The 19498-nt window shown below is 43.8% G+C and overlaps 1 protein-coding gene across 1 annotated transcript in view; it reads left to right on the top strand.

The window, feature by feature from the left end:
• Nucleotides 1-17400, top strand: part of TRAIP (TRAF interacting protein) — a 41628-nt gene extending 24228 nt beyond the window's left edge. The window contains exons 8-15 of the mRNA XM_069968657.1: nt 4338-4425; nt 6028-6117; nt 7144-7232; nt 12687-12836; nt 14005-14059; nt 14140-14280; nt 15939-15989; nt 16628-17400. Of these exons, the coding sequence (XP_069824758.1) occupies nt 4338-4425; nt 6028-6117; nt 7144-7232; nt 12687-12836; nt 14005-14059; nt 14140-14280; nt 15939-15989; nt 16628-16747 (784 nt within the window). The 3' untranslated portion in view covers nt 16748-17400. The remainder of the gene's footprint in view (nt 1-4337; nt 4426-6027; nt 6118-7143; nt 7233-12686; nt 12837-14004; nt 14060-14139; nt 14281-15938; nt 15990-16627) is intronic.
• Nucleotides 17401-19498: the final 2098 nt, after the last annotated feature.

Below are 19498 nucleotides of genomic sequence, written 5' to 3'. Positions count from 1 at the left end.
ACAGTGACTTTAAAAGCAGAGTAATGAGTGCAGCCCTGGTGTTTAATACAAGTAGTAAGCAATGATCAGTACAGGGTAGTAATGTAAGATAACATTTGAGTTAAATATACTTCTGTTCTGGGGTCCTTGTGCTTTGAATTAAATGATTATTTTGGGAGTGGTGTTCTGGGGTAGTTAGATGTAAATAAGTGGCTGTGACTTCTTATATACAATTATTGACCAAAAAAGGGCACCAAGGAGGAGGAGTTATAACTAAATAAAACATATTTGTCAATGTAATGATTACATATAAGTGATTACATATAATTAGAATGAAAGGATACATTTATTGGGGAAAACTCTATAATTGAAAAGTTGGGCCACCTCTAGCCTGGATGTAAGAAGAGATACAGTAGGGCATGAAGGCATACAGGTTCCATATGACATCCTATGGCACATTTGCCGACAGTAGATGCAGCTAGGTCTGTAAATTCTGCATATTCTTAGGTTGCTAAAACTGGCTAGCCATAAATGCTCAATTAGTAATTTAAAGGAGAAGTCCGTCCAAAATTATTTTTTTTTATATGTTATTAATTATGGAAAGTTAGACACATTTCTAATATACACTAATTATGGGAAATGCACATAAAGTGCTATTTCCCTCAAATTAGAAGATCAGGCAGACTTCAGTTTTTCTAAAAACCAGTGACGTCACGAACCAAACCAGAGCAGGGCTGGGTGTAATTCCTATGAAGCGTCCAGCAGGGGCGCAGTGTATGGAGAAATGACACTGTAAGAATAACTATCACATGTGCCAGCAGCCCCATCCACGGCACATAGGATGGGGCTGCTGGCACTTGTGGTGCAGCTGCCCCCGTGCCAGCAGCCCCTCAGTGAACACCCCCACCACCTAAAGACCCCCAAACTACTCCTATCAGAAGTGCCATCGGCCCCATCCACAGCGCTTAGGACGAGGCTGGTGGCACATGTATTGCGGCTTCCCCCTGTCTCCCACCCGGACAGCAGACCCCAGACCAGCCGCTTCCCCCCCCCCCCCCCCTAAAACCCACAAACTTCACTACTCAGGAGTGCCAGCAGCCCCGTCCACGGCGCATAGGACGAGGCTGCTGACATTTGTAGTGCGGCTCCCGCCTCCGGCGCCATAGCAGACCTTAGACCAGCGGCCCCCCCAGGACCCCATAGCTTACCCCTGCACACCCCCTTCCCCCGGGTGCCCCCTGATCTGCACAGAGAGGACATACACATCCTCCTGTGCTGCGGCGATTCCCCGCTCTGCCTCTCTCCTCTACCGCTGCTGTACGGGAGAAGAGGCAGAACGGGGAGACGCCACAGCACAGGAGGATGTGTATGTACTCTCTGTGCAGATCGGGGGGCACCCGGGGGAAGGGGGTGTGCAGGGGTAAGCTATGGGTTCCTGGGGGGATCACTGGTCTAAGGTCTGCTGTCGCATGGGGAGAGGGGGGCTGCTGGTCTGAGGTCTGCTATGGCGCCGGAGGCAGGAGCCGCACTACAAGTGTCAGCAGCCCCGTCCTATGCGCCGTGGACAGGGCTGCTGGCACTCCTGAATAGTGAAGTTTGTGGGTTTTAGGGGGGGGGGGCGGCTGGTCTGGGGTCTGCTGTCCGGGGGGGGGGGGGGGAAGCCGCGGGGAAGCCGCAATACATGATCTACTAAATAGAGGGAAATAGCACTTTATGTGCATTTCCCATAATTAGTGTATATTAGAAATGTGTCTAACTTTCCATAATTGATAACATATAAAAAAAAATAATTTTGGCCGGACTTCTCCTTTAATATAGCAACCAGATGGATTAAGAAGTTGTTGTAAATCGGGGGGGGGGGGGGGGGGGGGGGGGGGGGGGGGAGGAAGAATTCCTGGAAAACCCTTGCTGTGTGTGGTGAGCATTAGCCTGCTTAAAAATACTAGTTGGAAGCCATGAGAGACAATACATGGCCACAGGATGTCCTGCACGTAGGGGTGCGTTCACACTGAGAAATCTACGTAGAGAAGTTCCTGCTCAAAGCCGATCCATTGGAAAGGCAGCCTCTGCTAGGCCTCGTTTGCTGCCCTGGCTTAGCGATAGCTACAGTTCGTCTTCAGCAGCCTGTTGCAATTAAGTGCCGAATCATGGACAAATACAGTATGTACATTGTTTATGAGCAATCGAGTTATTGCTCATAGAAGCCCTCTAGAGGGACTACAAAAGTGTACAAAAATTTAATCTATAAATAAATCCATCCCATAAGTTTTAACCACCCCCTTCTTATTTTTTTTAACATATAACGTACACAAATAAATCATATTTTGTATCACCCAAACTGTTAAATTATCACATCCCTGATCTTGTACTGTAAAGGGCGTAAAAAGTGCGAAAGACCGCCAAACAATACACTGAGAGCCTTTTTATAGGGTGAAGTACACTGTATGTGTACATGTATACACCAAGTGTATGCACGTAGTATCAAGGACTATTTCTCTGCGCTCAGTGTCCTGACTTTGTCAAAGGCTACATGCCACGATGTATGTAATACATCACTGTTATCAGGGTCTCTGTCTCTAGTTTATGCTGCTAGTGTTAGGGCAGCATAAACATGGTAACATATTCCTTTTAATAATCACAGACAGGAAGAGTGAATAACATTTTAAGTTGGTTTATTAGAAGCAGGAAATATTGGCATCTCTACACTCACCGGCCACTTTATTAGGTACACCTGTCCAACTGCACGTTACCACTTAATTTCTAATCAGCCAATCACGTGGTGGCAACTCAGTGCATTTAGGCATGTAGACATGGTCAAGACAATCTCCTGCAGTTCAAACCAAGCATCAGTATGGGGAAGAAAGGTGATTTGAGTGCCTTTGAACGTGGCATGGTTGTTGGTGCCAGAAGGGCTGGTCTGAGTATTTCAGAAACTGCTGATATACTGGGATTTTCACGCACAACCATCTCTAGGGTTTACAGAGAATGGTCCGAAAAAGAAAAAACATCCAGTGAGCGGCAGTTCTGTGGGCGGAAATGCCTTGTTGATGCCAGAGGTCAGAGGAGAATGAGCAGACTGGTTCGAGCTGATAGAAAGGCAACAGTGACTCAAATAGCCAACCGTTACAACCAAGGTAGGCAGAAGAGCATCTCTGAACGCACAGTACGTCCAACTTTGAGGCAGATGGGCTACAGCAGCAGAAGACCACCTGTTACTAGCATGGTGTACCTAATAAAGTGGCCCGTGAGTGTAATCTGCAGGTATTGTGGGATGTTTTTAGTATACAGTGGTTAGTACCTACCAAAGTGGCCTATGGAAGGACAATCGGCAAAAAGAGGCCCTTGGGACCCAATTGTTACTGTAGAAGTTACGGTTGGCAATGTCAGACTACACAGTGAATCCCAGCTTGTAGCATACAGGGCTGTATGGCTAAAGACAGACACTTGTTCCCCGCTGCTATCATGGATGTGAGCATCAGAAATGGAACAAGGAGATTAGATGGACTGGCTTGATGGATGACATTTATCCATGGATGGCCAGATGTGTCTGCATTGCTTACCTGGGAACAGATGAGGCTGAGATGCGTGATGGGAAAAAGTCAAGCTAACAGGCAATGTACTGTGACACACACCACTTAAAGAAGCACTCTTAATTTTGTTGAAGGTTGGCATGTATACTCACCTATGATGATTGGCACAGTGTCATTCCAGTGCTGTGGCGCTGTTCAAATCCCGCTGGTGCCCGTGCAGCGGAGCACCGGAATGGCGCCACACTGCAGGAAAGCTGTCGTCACAGGTGAGTATACGTGCCAGCCTGCTGTGGCTTCTGATTCTACATTTCTCAGACCTCAGGGGTAAAAAGTCCAATCCATGAAGGCCACATCTCTCCACTTAAGGGAATTAAAGGGTCTGCTGCTAACAACTTGGTGCCAGATATCACAGGATATCTTTAGAGGTCTTCCAGAGTCACAGCAGGAGGAGACCTACACATTGTTAAGCAGGTGGTTTTGAAGTTGTGGCAGATCAGTATAATGCTGAGTGGGAGTGAGTCTGACTCTCAGTTGGCCGCTGCTCTAGTTTCAAGGGCCGGATACACTACATAAACAGTTTATATTTGCTCCCCCTGTGACCCTGGATGTAGCTCTGGTGTCTGACACTCAAGGGGTTCCCAGGGTCAGCAGAGACTTGTTAATATAAATAATTTATCTTAGCCAAGTAAATGGACGGTTGTTTATGTGCATGAACAAGGTGGCTGCAGCAGACGAGGAGGAGAAGCTGCTGCTTATTATATAGAGGATCAGGGGGTCTTAATCCCCCTCCAATGCCTGTAACTCCATCTGATCATTGTGTATTTACAGGGAGTATGAGAATCTGAAGGAAGTGAGGAAATCCTCTGCAGACATGATGGAAAAACTGAAGAAGGAATTATTCTCTTCCAACAACAAGGTCAGGGGACAGGGAGTGTCATAGTCTCTTATGGGATAGTTCTCTGTACCCCAGTCTGTCAGATATCTCCATCACCTGATGACATTTTGGGTCTGTGAACCTTTTTAATAATTGTAGGGGAGAGAGGTGCATTGAAGTTATTTTCAGTGTAAATGTAAGGTTACGGTATGCAATATACTGATGTCTTCATAAAAACTTTTTAAAAATCTGTGTTATAGGATTCCCCTTGTTGTCCATAGCAACCAGTCAAAACTTTGCTTTACATATTGATGTGCTTGTCATTCAGTGGATTATGTAATAGCTGTAAACCTGCTCATTGATTACTTCACATCCCCTGTAATGTTGTAGCTTTCTCTCCTCGATTATTTTATATAAATGTATATAACAAAAAGGACATTTAGCGCAATCAATACTACCCTATATGCTATGGCTAATAGTGAGAACTATCAATGGCTACAAGTAGTAATGAACGATATCAGTACCTGTAGCGTGCTTCTGTTTCCGTTCGTCTGTGTAGCAATGTCCGCAATGGAAACTTCACTGCTGGAAGTTGATGTATTAGTATTCTTGGTATGATCACCATAGCATAATGCCGTATAGGCTTTTTTGGTGGTGCCCTGGCCGGCGGCACAATTCCACAGTAAAACCCAGTAGTCCGATTTCAAACTTCCCGGGAGATTCAGTGACGTCACTCTCTGTACGGATCCTCAGTAAGGCCAAAAATCAACAAGTTTCAGCAATTGTCAAGGTTGCCCTCGTCTGGATTATGGCATGTCTCCGTACTTCTCCCCTATTTGTGGGTTGTCTGTGATCTGGACGTTTCAGGTGTATGGTGATTATACTCTTGCAGTGCTCAGTTTACCTTTTCTGAACCACTACAGAGTGTATATATTGTTTCTGAGATGATTTTAACATATGTTTCCTCGTTGGAGGTTTGGTGCAGTATATCATATCCTTGTAGATAGCAATAGCTACTATATGAGTCACGTATACTTGTACTTTATATTGTGGAATGACTTTTAGTACACGGATTCCTCGCTGAAGGTTTGGAGCAATGTGTCATGTCTTATTTTTTTTAGTCTTTGTGTTTTTTTTTTTAGTAGCTTCTATATATGCCACACCTATTTATGCTGATAGAACTGTTGATATGCTGATTATTTCAATCAGGAATTGAGCTGCTCTATTGATATGTTGGTATTTATAATTTAGTGTATATTAGTATAACTTCAGCGACTGCATTGTATTTAGCAGGTATGATGCGATGTTTCAGATACTGTGAAACCCCATGGTGTCTCTTCAGTAGTGCTGGTAGTTCGGTACATTAAGTTGGATATATGACTCTCTCCTTTCTACAATTATAGGAAGGCATAGAGCTTCAGATCAGCATTTAGACCATTGGGCATAAGCGTGTTTAAAGTAAAGATCCATCTTGTCTCTGCCCTGGATAACTGTTCGATATAATCACCCCCCCCCCCCCCCTCCAGTGGGGTCAGACCTCTTCTATCCCTGCAAATGTTGAACCTTCAAACTTGCCTTGATGTTTTTCTGCATAGTGCTGTGAAAGGGGGTGTCCCTCATTTTATATAAATGTCTCCTTCCTAGGCCCAGAAAGCAGAACTCGAACTGATGAAGACGCGGGAGGATCTCAGTGCCACACAAAAAGAGCTAGAGAATGCAGACAGGGAAATCATGGTGAGATTGCTGCTGTCCAGTGTGGCAGGGTATAAATGGAAGTAGCAGTGGCGCCACCTGGTGGATTAATAAATTATGGGAAACTTGTAATGACAGAAGCCATGTTCTGTGCTGTGGTATCAGGTATGCAAAAAAAAAAAGTCAATAGAGCCTCGGTTGCAAGTCTAAAAACACTGGAATAGGCAGATTACTCTCCAGGAAAGGTAACCTGTTGCCAAGGGGTGCCTCCCAATAGGGAGATCACCAAACCACCATACGTAGCCACTTAAAGTGACACGGTCACCTCCTTTTTGCATTCTGACATCTCTACACAAGTGTAAAGGGTAAATTTTAGCGTTTTTCACGCCTTATTTTATATCATACGTCATGGTGCTTGTTCAAGTAAAAAGTGATCTTTTATGAACTGCAGATTGTGTTACGTGGGCGGGGCCTTGCAGCATTAGCACCACGTAGCCCCGCCCACAATGCCACCGTTGGCCCCGCCCCCTTGACGGCCATTGGTGGGCTGACCTAGAGGGAGTGGGGCCTAGACCTTTAGGCCAGCCTGTTCCAATGGCTGGTGAGATGGCGGGGCCAGTGGTGCCGTTGTGGGCGGGGCTAAGTGGCGCTAATGCCACGAGACCCCGCCCACTTAACATAATCTGCAGTTGATAAAAGATGACTTTTTGCTTGAACAAGCACCATGACGTATGATATAAAATAAGGTATGAAAACCGCTAAATTTACCCTTTACCCCTGTGTAAAGATGTCAGAATGCACAAAGGGGGTGACAGTGTCATTTTAAGTCCCACTCTGTTGCGAGTATTAGGACACAAATGGGGGAACTACTAGGGTGGCCCCTTTTGCATCAAAGTCTAACTTAGTTTCGAGTATTGAAACATGACAAGGGATTACCATCCACAGACAGCTGTTTAGGGGTATTGCCCCTCGTCAGTGTGGAGCAGAATTGTGGCTAATGGGGCAATGAAAAGTAGACCAACAATGTCACATTTTAGACTTAATTTATTATTTCAATATTTTGCTCAGAGTTTAAAGAAGAAAGTGGAGTTCCTACAGAAGACACTGAGCACGCCAACCGCAACCAATGAAGCAATCAGCCGTCTAGTATTTGAGAGGTTTGTTAATAGACTTTTAGTAACAAAACATTATTCTGCATCAGATCAAACATTGTAGCATCCAGTCGCTTAATGTGAAGGTTACAGAAAGGGATGGATGCACAATGTAGAGTAAGCTGATTTTACCCACCTCTATTTCTCATCTTTCCTTTACCACTAACGAAAATAAACTGAATTTACGTAGCAAAAAATGTTTATTAATTTCATAAAAACATCATTAACCCCTTCAAGACCAAGCCTATTTGCACCTAAAAGACCAGGCTCATTTTTCAAAATCTGACCTGTCTCACTTTATGCGCTTATAGCTCAGTGATGCTTTAACGTATGCTAGCGATTCTGAGATTGTTTTTTCGTCACATATGGCACTTTATATTAGTGGCAAAATTTGGTCACTACTTTGTGTGTTTTTTGTGAAAAACATCAAAATATCATGAAAAATTGAAAAAATTAGCATTTTATGAACTTTGAAATTCTCTGCTTCTAAAAAAAGAAAGTTGTATTACATAAATTAGTTACTAAGTCACATTACCAATATGTCCTCTTTATTCTGGCTTCATTTCATAAACATATTTTACTTTTTTAGGGTGTTACGGGGGTTAGAAATGTATCAGCAAATTACCACATTTTCGTGAAAGTTTCCAAAACGGATTTTTTTAGGGACCAGTTCTTTAAGTTGATTTAGGAGGTTTGTATACTGGAAACCCCCATAAGTGACCCCATTTTGGAAACTAGACACCTTAAAGAATTAATCTAGGGGTATAATGAGCATTTTAACCCTACAGGGGCGGAAAGTATTCACCATTAGGCCGTAAAAAAATGAAAAATTAAAATTTTCCAATAATATATACATTTAGATTAAAGTTTCTCATTTTCAAAAGGAACATGAGAGAAAAAGCACCCCAAAATTTGTAACACATGTTCTCTTGAATACTACGGTACCCCATATGTGGGCGTAAACCACTGCATGGGCACATAGCGGGGCTCAGAAGCGAAGGAGCGCCAATTAGCTTTTTCATTGCAGATTTTGCTGAAGAAGTTTCCGAGCGCCAGGTGCATTTGCAGAGCCCCTGTAGTGTCAGCAGAGAGAAAAAAAACCATAAGTCACCCCATTTTGGAAAGTACACCCCTCAAAGAATTCATTTTGGGGTAGGATGAGCAATTTGACCCCACAGGTGTTAGAGGAAAGTATTCAAAACTAGACAGTAAAAATGAAAAACTCAAATTTTTTCCAATAATATGTTCCTTTAGTTTGAAATTTTTCAATTTCACGAGGAACAAGAGAAAAAAAGTACCCCAAAATTTGTAACGCAGGTTCTCATGAGTACAACGGTACCTCATATGTGAGCATAAACCACTGCATGGGCACACAGCGGGGCTCAGAAGGGAAGGAGCGCCAATTAGCTTTTTCAATGCAGATTTTGCTGAAGACGTTTCTGAGCGCCAGGTGTGTTTGCAGAGCCCCTGTAGTGCCAGCGGAGTAAAATCTCGCCATAAGTCACCCCATTTTGGAAAGTGCACCCCTCAAAGAATTCATTTTGGGGTGTGGTGAGCATTTTGACCACACAGGTATTAGAGGAAAGTATTCAAAAGTAGACAGTAAAAATGAAAAACTCGTATTTTTCCAATAATTTGTTCGTTTAGTTTGAAATTTCTCAATTTCACGAGGAACAAGAGAAAAAAGGACCCCAAAATTTGTAACGCAGGTTCTCCTGAGTAGAACGGTACCCCATATGTGGGCATAAACCACTGTATGGGCACACAGCCGGGCTCAGATAGGAAGGAGCGCCAATTAGCATTTTCTCTGCAGATTTTTCTTAAAGAAGTTTCTGAGCACCAGGTGCGTTTGCAGAGCCCCTGTAATGTCTACAGAATAGAATCCCCCCAAAAGTCACCCCATTTCGGAAAGTACACCCCTCAAAGAATTCATCTTGGGGTAGGATGAGCATTTTGGCCCCACAGGTTTTAGAGGAAAGTATTCAAAATTGGCCAGTAAAAATGAAAAACTTGAATTTTTCCAATAATATGTTGGTTTAGTTTGAAATTTCTACCCCAAACCCCAAAATCTGTAACGCAGGTTCTCCTGAGTACAACGGTACCCCATATGTGGGCATAAACCACTGTATGGGCACACAGCCGGGCTCAGAAGGGAAGGAGCGCCAATTTGCTGGAGCAAAACCGCAGCTAGTAACAGTTAATTAGAATAGCGCAGTTACTAAAATACAACAAAAAAAATTAGATTACAGGTAATGTGGGGTGGTTACGGGTAATCTAGAGGTGGTTACGGGCAGTCTGGGGTGGTTACGGGCAGTCTGGGGTGGTTACGGGTAATCTAGAGGTGGTTACGGGCAGTCTGGGGTGGTTACGGGCAGTCTGGGGTGGTTACGGGCAGTCTGGGGTGGTTACGGGCAGTCTGGGGTGGTTACGGGCAGTCTGGGGTGGTTACGGGCAGTCTGGGGTGGTTACGGGCAGTCTGGGGTGGTTACGGGCAGTCTGGGGTGGTTACGGGCAGTCTGGGGTGGTTACGGGCAGTCTGGGGTGGTTACGGGCAGTCTGGGGTGGTTACGGGCAGTCTGGGGTGGTTACGGGCAGTCTGGGGTGGTTACGGGCAGTCTGGGGTGGTTACGGGCAGTCTGGGGTGGTTACGGGCAGTCTGGGGTGGTTACGGGCAGTCTGGGGTGGTTACGGGCAGTCTGGGGTGGTTACGGGCAGTCTGGGGTGGTTACGGGCAGTCTGGGGTGGTTACGGGCAGTCTGGGGTGGTTACGGGCAGTCTGGGGTGGTTACGGGCAGTCTGGGGTGGTTACGGGCAGTCTGGGGTGGTTACGGGCAGTCTGGGGTGGTTACGGGCAGTCTGGGGTGGTTACGGGCAGTCTGGGGTGGTTACGGGCAGTCTGGGGTGGTTACGGGCAGTCTGGGGTGGTTACGGGCAGTCTGGGGTGGTTACGGGCAGTCTGGGGTGGTTACGGGCAGCCTGGGGTGGTTACGGGCAGCCTGGGGTGGTTACGGGCAGCCTGGGGTGGTTACGGGCAGCCTGGGGTGGTTACGGGCAGCCTGGGGTGGTTACGGGCAGCCTGGGGTGGTTACGGGCAGCCTGGGGTGGTTACGGGCAGCCTGGGGTGGTTACGGGCAGCCTGGGGTGGTTACGGGCAGCCTGGGGTGGTTACGGGCAGCCTGGGGTGGTTACGGGCAGCCTGGGGTGGTTACGGGCAGCCTGGGGTGGTTACGGATAAACTGCTGTGGATTCACGGTGGGGGGAGATGAAATACAGCGGCGGCACCGGCCCATTAGTGACCGCCGTTTCGGCGGTCACTAAGGGGTTAATGGGGGTCAGCTGCGGAATCGCAGCTGATCCTCATTATCTCCGGTGCTGTACACAGATGAGAGCAGGATCGCTGTCCCTGCAGCGATCCCGTTCTCATCACAAAGCCCCCTCAAGTCAGGAACGTATATGTACATTCCTACTGCACGGGGCATGTGCAATAGGAACGTATATATACAGATGGCTGACGTGAAGGGGTTAAATAGGACAAGGTAAAACCAAACATAAAAATAGAATAGTGGCAATCCTGGAGAAGAGGACAAAATAATGCATGATTACACAGACCATGATCCCGAAAACAAAGCAGTAAAAATGGACTAGTTAAATACAAAGCTAATACATGGAACCGACTAATTATATAATGATGTAAAGTGCAAGTTTGACAGAATATGATAGTATCACAACATCCAGAGTTTATTCCCTATAGAATGTAATTAGTCGGTTCCAGGACCAGGCCCAAAATGACCCAGTGGACTGCGCAAATTTTGATCTTAGTGTTTTCGTTTTTCCCTCCCCCCTTTCTAAGAGCTCTAGCACTCTCAGTTTTTTATCTACAAGCCATGTAAGTGCTTGTTTTTTACAGGAATAGTTGTACTTTGTAATGGCGTCATTCATTTTACCATAACATATATGATGGAATTCCAAATATATTATTTATGAAGATATAAATAGGTGAAATCGTAAAAAAGAATGCAATATGGTAACGTTTGGGGGGTTCCTGTGTCTACGTAATACACTATATGGTAACAGCGACATGATACTATTATTCTATAGGTCAGCCCGAACACAACCATATGCAGGTTACACAGATTCTCTAATGTTATATATGTATTTTTTTTATGAAATCCTTTTTTTTTTGGCAATTAAATATTAATAAAATGGGCCTATTGTGACACTTATAACGGTTTTATTTTTTCACCTACGGGGCTGTATGGGGTGTCATTTTTTCCGCCATGATCTCTAGTTTTTATTAATACCATATTTGTGAAGATCGGACGTTTTGATCACTTTTTATTGATTTTTTTTAATATATAATGTAACATAAAATCGGTAATCCGCGCACTTTTTTCCCTCTTTTCGTGTACGCCGTTCACCGATCACAATGACGCTTGTTATATTTTAATAGATCGGACAATTACGCACGCTACGGTATATTATATGTTTATCTATTTATTTATTTTTATATGTTTTATTTATATAATAGGATGGGGGGGTTATTTCAACTTTTATTGGGGGAGGGGTTTTGGGGTAGTGTAATAGTGTTTTGAACTTTTTTTTTTTTTTTTTACACATTTGAAGTCCCTTTGGGGGACTTTTACATACACTAGTTTGATTTTTACACTGATGATTGCTATGCCTATGGCATAGCATTGACCAGTGTTATCGGCGCTCTGCTCATTGAGCCTGCCTGTGCAGGCTCAGTGTAGCAGATCGCCGATCGGACCGCACGGAGGCAGGTGAGAGACCTCCGGCGGTCCGTTTCAATGATCGGGACCCCCGCAGTCACACTGCGGGGGTCCCAATCTGTAAGTGACAGGGGACTCCCGGCTCGCGGCGTTTAAGGGGTTAATGACACGCGGCAGCGCGATCGCTGCAGCGTGTCATTACCGGTGAGGTCCCGGCTGCTCACTGCAGCCGGCCCCCACCTCCTATGAAGCGCGCTCCGCTCCGGAGTGCGCTTCATAGCGGGAGAAACACCCAGGACGTAGAGTTACGTCATGGGTCGTCTGGGGACAGACTTCCATGACGTAATCCTACGTCCAGGGTCGTCTAGGGGTTAACTTGTCCATTTTTACGGCTTTGTTTTCGGGATCATGGTCCGTGTAATAATGCAATATTTATCATCATCTTCGGGATTGCCACTATTCTATTTTAATGTTTGGTTTTCCCTTTTTCTTATTTAATGATGTTTTTATAGAATGAATGAAGATTTCTTTGCTACGTAAATTCATTTTCTTTTCGTTAGTGGTAAATGGTTGATGCTGTAGTAGCGTAACAACCTTATGAACATAAACAGACACTGATCATCATATGGTTATATTTTGGTGCATATAGGCAAATTTTCAGTTAATTCCCATCTTTCCTTACTGACCTTTATACCCTGTCCTAAAAAAAAATGTTTTCTTCATCCCACAGTCCTGCTCCTATTGGTCTGCAAAGGCCTAAGCTCCGTCCTCCAATGTTGGGAGAGGACATCAACCTGGATCTGAGCTTTGATGTTAACACCCCAGAACACACTACACAGAAAACCATTATCGCTCCTTCTAAGAAAATAAAGCTGGACAAGTAAGACAACAGGCGAGGATCTATGCACGAGGTGTTCCTGACAGTGAGGGTCTCATATGCCAGGGCTTCATTTCAATCTGTGATTGGTTAAATACATCTTATATATTAGCCGATCTACATCATGGGGTGTTTTCATTGAAGGGGTTATCCAGTGTTAGGATAGAGGTTGCAGTCTTGGAAAAACAGCACCACACCTGCCCTTAGTGGAACTCGGCGGCAAATCTGCCCCCGAACTAAAGATGAGTGGTGCTGCTTCTGGACAGGAGCAGCAATGTTTTTCTAAGCCTGGATAACTCCTCCTTAAAGAGTACTTGTCTTGAAAATTTACTTTTGTCTTCAAAAGTTATTGATGACAGCGTATCTACCTGCTTTCTTACAGCTGTGTGAGAGAGCACAACAGCAGTGCATTCTACTCCCTGGCTGTATCTCCATATTGGCCTAGTCCGACCATGTAAGGGCCCTATTCCACGGGATGGTTATCGTTCATGATTATCGTTAAGTCGTTCGAATCTAAGCGATAATTGTTCTGTTGAATAGCAGTTAACGATTAACGACCGAACAATAAATCGTTGATCATTTAATAAGATCTGGGCCTATTTTTATCGTTACTCATTCGCAAATCGTTTGCATTGAATAAGACATCGTTCGGTTGTTCGCAGTAGTGACGAACGCAATAGCGACAACAAGACGACCGCAAGAATGATCATAAGTTACGATTATCGTTCCATGTAAATGGGTGAAAGATTTCAGGTCTTTCGCAATACCAGTCATTTGGATAGTTTATCGTTAATGATTATGAAAACGATAATCGGCCGTGGAATAGGGCCCTATGAGGCTACATTGTTGGAATTAATGGCTGGGCAGAGAGTGGATTGCGCAGTTATATCTCTTGATCACAGGGGGTCTCAGTGTAGAGACCTGCTGTGATCAATAACTTTTGATATGCCTGATGACATGTCAATGTTATTTTTGATGACAGAACTTTGAATGTTGATTTATAATGTTGCCTGTAGCTATGCAGATAGAAGGCTGTAGTTACACAAGGTCTATTTAGTGGTCCCTGACTGTACTGGTTTGGAAGTAAATGTTACAGTATTTCTTATCTCTCCTACAAGCTGCAGCCCTCATATATGAGGCTCTTGCTTTACTACAGTATCTCTTTCTATAGTTCTCCTGAGAGCAGCCAGACTAAGAATGCGCTGAAGGACTCTAAAGGATTAATGGTAAGTGCTTGTTTTTCTTTCTTCAGGAAGGCTTATATGCTTATTATTGTCAGCTTATATAACGTTTTTTCCTCCTCCAGAACTTTGCAGGAAAGATAAATGCAGGGATAGGAAAGGAGGATGAGGAAGAGGACATTGCGCTGCCATCATTTATAAAGAACTCATTGTTGCACAAGAAGCCAATGAAGAGCCTGATAAGTTCACGGCAGAACATGGGGGTAGTAAGTACCAGAAAATCTGCTATTATAGCTGCATTTCCTTTACATGTTCCCTATTACATACACAGGCTGGTGCGAAGGTTTTGAGGCAGCAGTCACAGTGGCGCTATGTCTCTTTGTGTGCTACAATTTGTCTCTCTGTGTTGCAACACAGTGATGTATTGTCAACTGACTAAAAAAAAACAATCCATTGTAAATATTTTTAATGCTGGTATCACTCTGGGTTATTGTAAAGAATAGACGCAGCACTCACGTAGCCAAAAGCACACTTCCCAAAATCGGGAATATAATCTGTTTTGGGGTGTTTTATCTTATTTTATTGAAAACTGTTGCATGTAAATAATCACAACAAATACAGTTTGATAAAAGTCCTGAAACAGTGTCCATAAGTGCGTTGTGTAGAACATATATACATTTTGTAAATGCAGAAGGCACAATCTGATTAGCTGCATAAATAACAAAATAGGAAAAGTTAAAGTAAATGTACCATCAGGTACATTCGCTTTAACCTGACCCAGAGATCAGCGTCAGTGCCGTGGTCCATTTTTTTTGAACCGTAGCCCGGTTCCCGTGTACGTCGGCGTTCTATCCACAGGTACCGGGCCTGAGCTGAAGGCCGGCCCGCCTCCCAGTGAGAGGAATTCCCCGCCCCTCTTAGAATCAATGGAGCCGCGTCATAGAGGGGCGGGGAATTCCTCCCACTCGGAGCACCGCGGCCTGCCTCCTGTGCTTCAGCCCCGGCCCAATACCTGTGGATAGACTGGCGCCGTACACAGGAACCGGGCCACGGTTCAAAAAATGGACCGCGGCTTCGGCTTGCCAGCGCTGATCTATCAAGTGGGTCAAGTTAAAGCGAATGTACCTGATGGTACTTTAGCTTTAACGAGCAAAAACTGCTGGTACATGTAATTGTCCATAATTCACTCTGTCTTGCGAGCTAGTCTATAAACCAGATTACTGTCTGGAAAAAAAATTCAAAACGTACAATAGTATTAACCAGCCATTTCCACAGCAATATAGTTGGCAGATCATCAGTCTCTGAGAAAAAATGAGTATACAATGTGGATACCAAACCTTGGGGACCCTGTGACTTAAGTAACCCAATTAACGGATATGATATAGTATAGATGTCCCCTGATTGTCTAAAATGCTGTTGTGAGGTGTTTTTTACCTGTAAGAAGCCAAAGAACTGCTCGCCGAATACCAAACCGTGATTGTATAAAGGAGAGACATACAGTACCTTCATAGATATCCCCAATAGTACGTAGATTGTGAGCAACCCAGAGTGGGTAACTCATAGGCAATAAGGCCTGGGAAATAATCATTATCCCATAAAGGCATTTTAGATAAAATATTGGAAAAACTGGACACCTTTTTTGCCTGTCTTTAGACCAATCTGGCAATATAATTGTTAAAGGATAAAAATACACAATGGTGTATGGATATTTGCTAATGCAAACATATGGAAAATACAATGATTAGAACTTAATCATATAAGGCAAATAACAGAAAAAAACCTAAACTCTGAGAAGGGTAAAAAAATATATATAGTATGCGGATACTGATATAGCCTTCTCATTTTGTGGCCATATGAACATACCCTTACATATCCAGCTGCCATATTTTGTCCTGCATGTTACTAAATCATGATTTTCTTTTAGGTCAGAACGGGATTCGATGGATTGGGTGGACGCACAAAATTTATTCAGACTGTATCCTTTAAATGTAAGATGGATGCTGTAAGCAACCATCCCTACATATCAGGTCATGTAATCATTGATGTTGGGTTATGGCCACTATGTGTCTGGATTATACAGTGGCATCACTGCACCTGCTCTCAAAGGGGTTGTCCAGGCTTAGAAAAACATGCCTGCTTTTTTCCAGAAACAACACCACCCCTATCCTCAGTTTGGTTGTGTTTTTCCAGCTCAGTACAATTTAAAGTGTCACTGATGTTTGAGAAAATTTTTGACGTATCATAGAGACATGTCAAAAGATTTGATTGGTCCAGGTCTGAGTGTTCAGACCCATACCAAGTGGGAGAATGAACATTGAGCAGAAGCACTGCAGCATGTCCTCTCCCCCACCCTGTGTAAGAAAAAAAAAAGGTGTTGGGCTCTATAGACTTACATTAAGAGCCTGACTCCTAAAAAGGAGAGTGGGGCTCATAATGTAAGTCTATGGAGCCCGAATTGCAGTATCACACACACAACCTAGGGACAAGTGTGGTGCTGTTTTTGAAAGCAAGTAGCTGTGCTTTTTCTAATTCAGAATAACCACTTTTAAAAGGGGCTAGCTTCTTTTATGCATCTTATGATACAGATATTTATTACTTAACACTCTAAACCAGAGCTGTGTCACTGAAATACGCCCTCTGCCATCCAAGATAAAAAGGAAGAAGGTGTCCAGACCAACCACTTCCAGTACTGTTACCTCTGGTCAGCCACGACTTGAAGACTTCTTAAAATAAATGTTACTAGAGGACTTTGGACTAGTAGAGGACCCCCAACTTTAGGGTGTTATTTATAAAGATCATTCTGAAATCTGGTATCCTACAACTAATGCTGTTTAGCATTTAAAGACTACTCAGTAGTAAATCTTCCCTGACATCTTCAAACAGCTGATTACCTATGGCATATCTCAGTTCAGTATACCAGCCCTTACCTGTAGCTGTAATTTGGGACGTCTCTGCTTTGTATACCATCAGCTTACTGATGCAGTCACAATAGATTACAGACTAACTACACCCATCTCTCACTGTCATATTGTCACTTATATATATATATATGTATATAGGGGTATTTTTTTATATGGATAAAGAAGAGCGACTGTACCTTCTTTTTATTGTAAATTGATGAACTTGTGACATTTTGTATTTTGTTTTCAAATAAATGTTCCTATGATTGTGGGGTGAATCTGCCCCAAGGTGAGCATCTAAGGAAGTGACATCATGTGTGGTGAGAATCTTCTGTGCCACCAGAGCTGTAATGTTCTAAAGGCTGACTTCACACTACCCTAAACCTGTGGGAAAAAATGCCAATAAAAACCACCAGCAGCCAGGTGTTAGCTGGAGGTCATGTTTTTTTTGCCTGAATAAAAATGTGTGTTTGAGGGTACCCTAATTCTTCTCACAATGGTTTTCAGATCTGCAGGGTATTTTCTTGTGTTTTGTCTTAAGTCCATTGTCTTTGGTGTTCTAATAATGAGAAACCTCCCTGTTCTAACCAGCAGCACAAGTGGACTACTTCTATTCCTAGGAGCTGGTAGCACAGATAGCATTTAATTAAAAAATGTTTAAAATCATTATTAGGCTAATAAGCCTGCTCACTGCCCGCTTTATCTGTCCTTCTGGTTGAGGGCAGCATAAACTAGTGACAGACATGCTGAACAGATCTGTGTATTACTTACATTATTCTGTTCAGCCGTTCTCCTAATATGCTGGAGAATAGGATTCTTGCCACACCCCTCCCTCCGCCCTCCAGCTGCTGATTGACAGTTGACTGCTTATGCACATCATAGATAGGTAACTGCCTACCAGCAGCTGATTGGCAGAGTTTTCTGCTTCTTATGAATATTGAGAACTACTGGGCTTATGCACATAATGGAGGGGACTACTTATTGTTACTTATTGTACATGTTGTTCAGAAGGATATCTCTAAATGAGCTTCACAGAACAATGTAAGTGATATGTCATTTTCTGAGCTTCTCTGTCACTAGTTTATGCTACCCTGAGATAGAACAGCAGAATCCTACTGACAGTTTCTTTACACATATTTTATCTAGATGCTTTGCTGTTTAGTCTTTCTTATAAATATTTATATTATTTATAATATCTTATTTATAAGAAAGTCTTTCTTATAAATATATATTTTTTTACTTGTTTTATTATCAAATCAGAGAAAAACAGTGCAACACCTCAAGGTAATGTGATATTCCCTTCTGGATGCCTACAATTTCACTCGATGCTCTAATTTTGAGACAAATTTAATTTAAATTGAGCATTGTTCAGAGCTTTGTTCAGAGCCTCATGAAGGAGCTGAACGAATCCTTTGCCCAGAAGAAATTTAGATGCCAGTCGTTACAAAGATACATGCCTATGTCTGAGGAGTTCTTAAAGCCACTCTGTACCCACATTTTGACCCCCCCCCCCCCCCAACCACTTGTACCTTCAGATAGCGGCTTTTAATCCAAGATCTGTCCTAGGGGTTTGTTCGGCAGGTGATGCAGTTATTGTCCTAAAAAAACAACTTTTAAACTTGCAGCCCTGTGCCCAAAGGGAGTATCTGTGCCCTAACTTTGCACCACCCCTCCGTCCCTTCTCCCCACCCTCTTCATCATTAGGAATGCCACTGGAACATTTTCTCCTGTCTGAACATTACACAGGTGCTTAACTATCCAGCCCATGTGTCGGGCTGACCCAGGTGATTAAATATGAGTCAATCTGCCTGGAGCATTCCTAATGATGATGAGGGTGGGCTGGAGTGACAGAGAGGGTGTGTCAGCCTAATGCATACACAATCTAGGCCACGTCCGTTGGGCATGGGGCTGCAAGTTTAAAAGTTGTTTTTTTTTTTTTGCAATAACTGCATCACCTGCCGAACGGACTTCAGGACAGATCTTGGATTAAAAGCAGCTATCCAAAGGTACAAGTGGTTTGGGGGAGGGGGGTCAGATTGTGGGTACAGAGTCGTTTTAAACTTGCTGCCTGTGTCAAATTGGCGTGGTCTTGAGTGTTTGTGCATTAGGCTTCCACCACCCCTCTATCCCTCCTCCCCGTTCTCTTCACCATTAGGAATGGCTCCTATTTGTCACTTGTCTGAACACTGCACAAGTGCCCTAACGATTCAACTCATGTGCACGGTTCACACAGGTGATGAATGGTAGAAAACCTACCAGGCCTAGGGCACAGACACACTAGGCCACACCAATTTGACCCATGGCTGCAGGTTTAAAAGTTGTTTTTTAGGACAATAACTGCATCACCTGCTGAACAGACCCCAGGACAGATCTATGAAGCAGCTATCTGACGGTACAAGCGATTTGGGGGGTCAGATTGTGGGTACAGAGTCTCTTTAAGTTCTGAGAAGGAAGAACTGGCAAGATACTTCTACTCTGTGGAGAAGACACAGAAATTGCTTAGGTCTATCTGATACAGGAACAGGGGAAGCTATTGAGTTGACATCTAGGGGAGCCCTACGGCCTTCAATGTAGATAAGACTCA

The sequence above is a fragment of the Dendropsophus ebraccatus genome, chromosome 4 (genome assembly GCF_027789765.1).
Source record: "Dendropsophus ebraccatus isolate aDenEbr1 chromosome 4, aDenEbr1.pat, whole genome shotgun sequence".
NCBI classification, from domain to species: Eukaryota; Metazoa; Chordata; class Amphibia; order Anura; family Hylidae; genus Dendropsophus; species Dendropsophus ebraccatus.
Note: the sequence above shows the minus strand (reverse complement) of the source record. Positions and strands in the feature narration are given on the sequence as shown.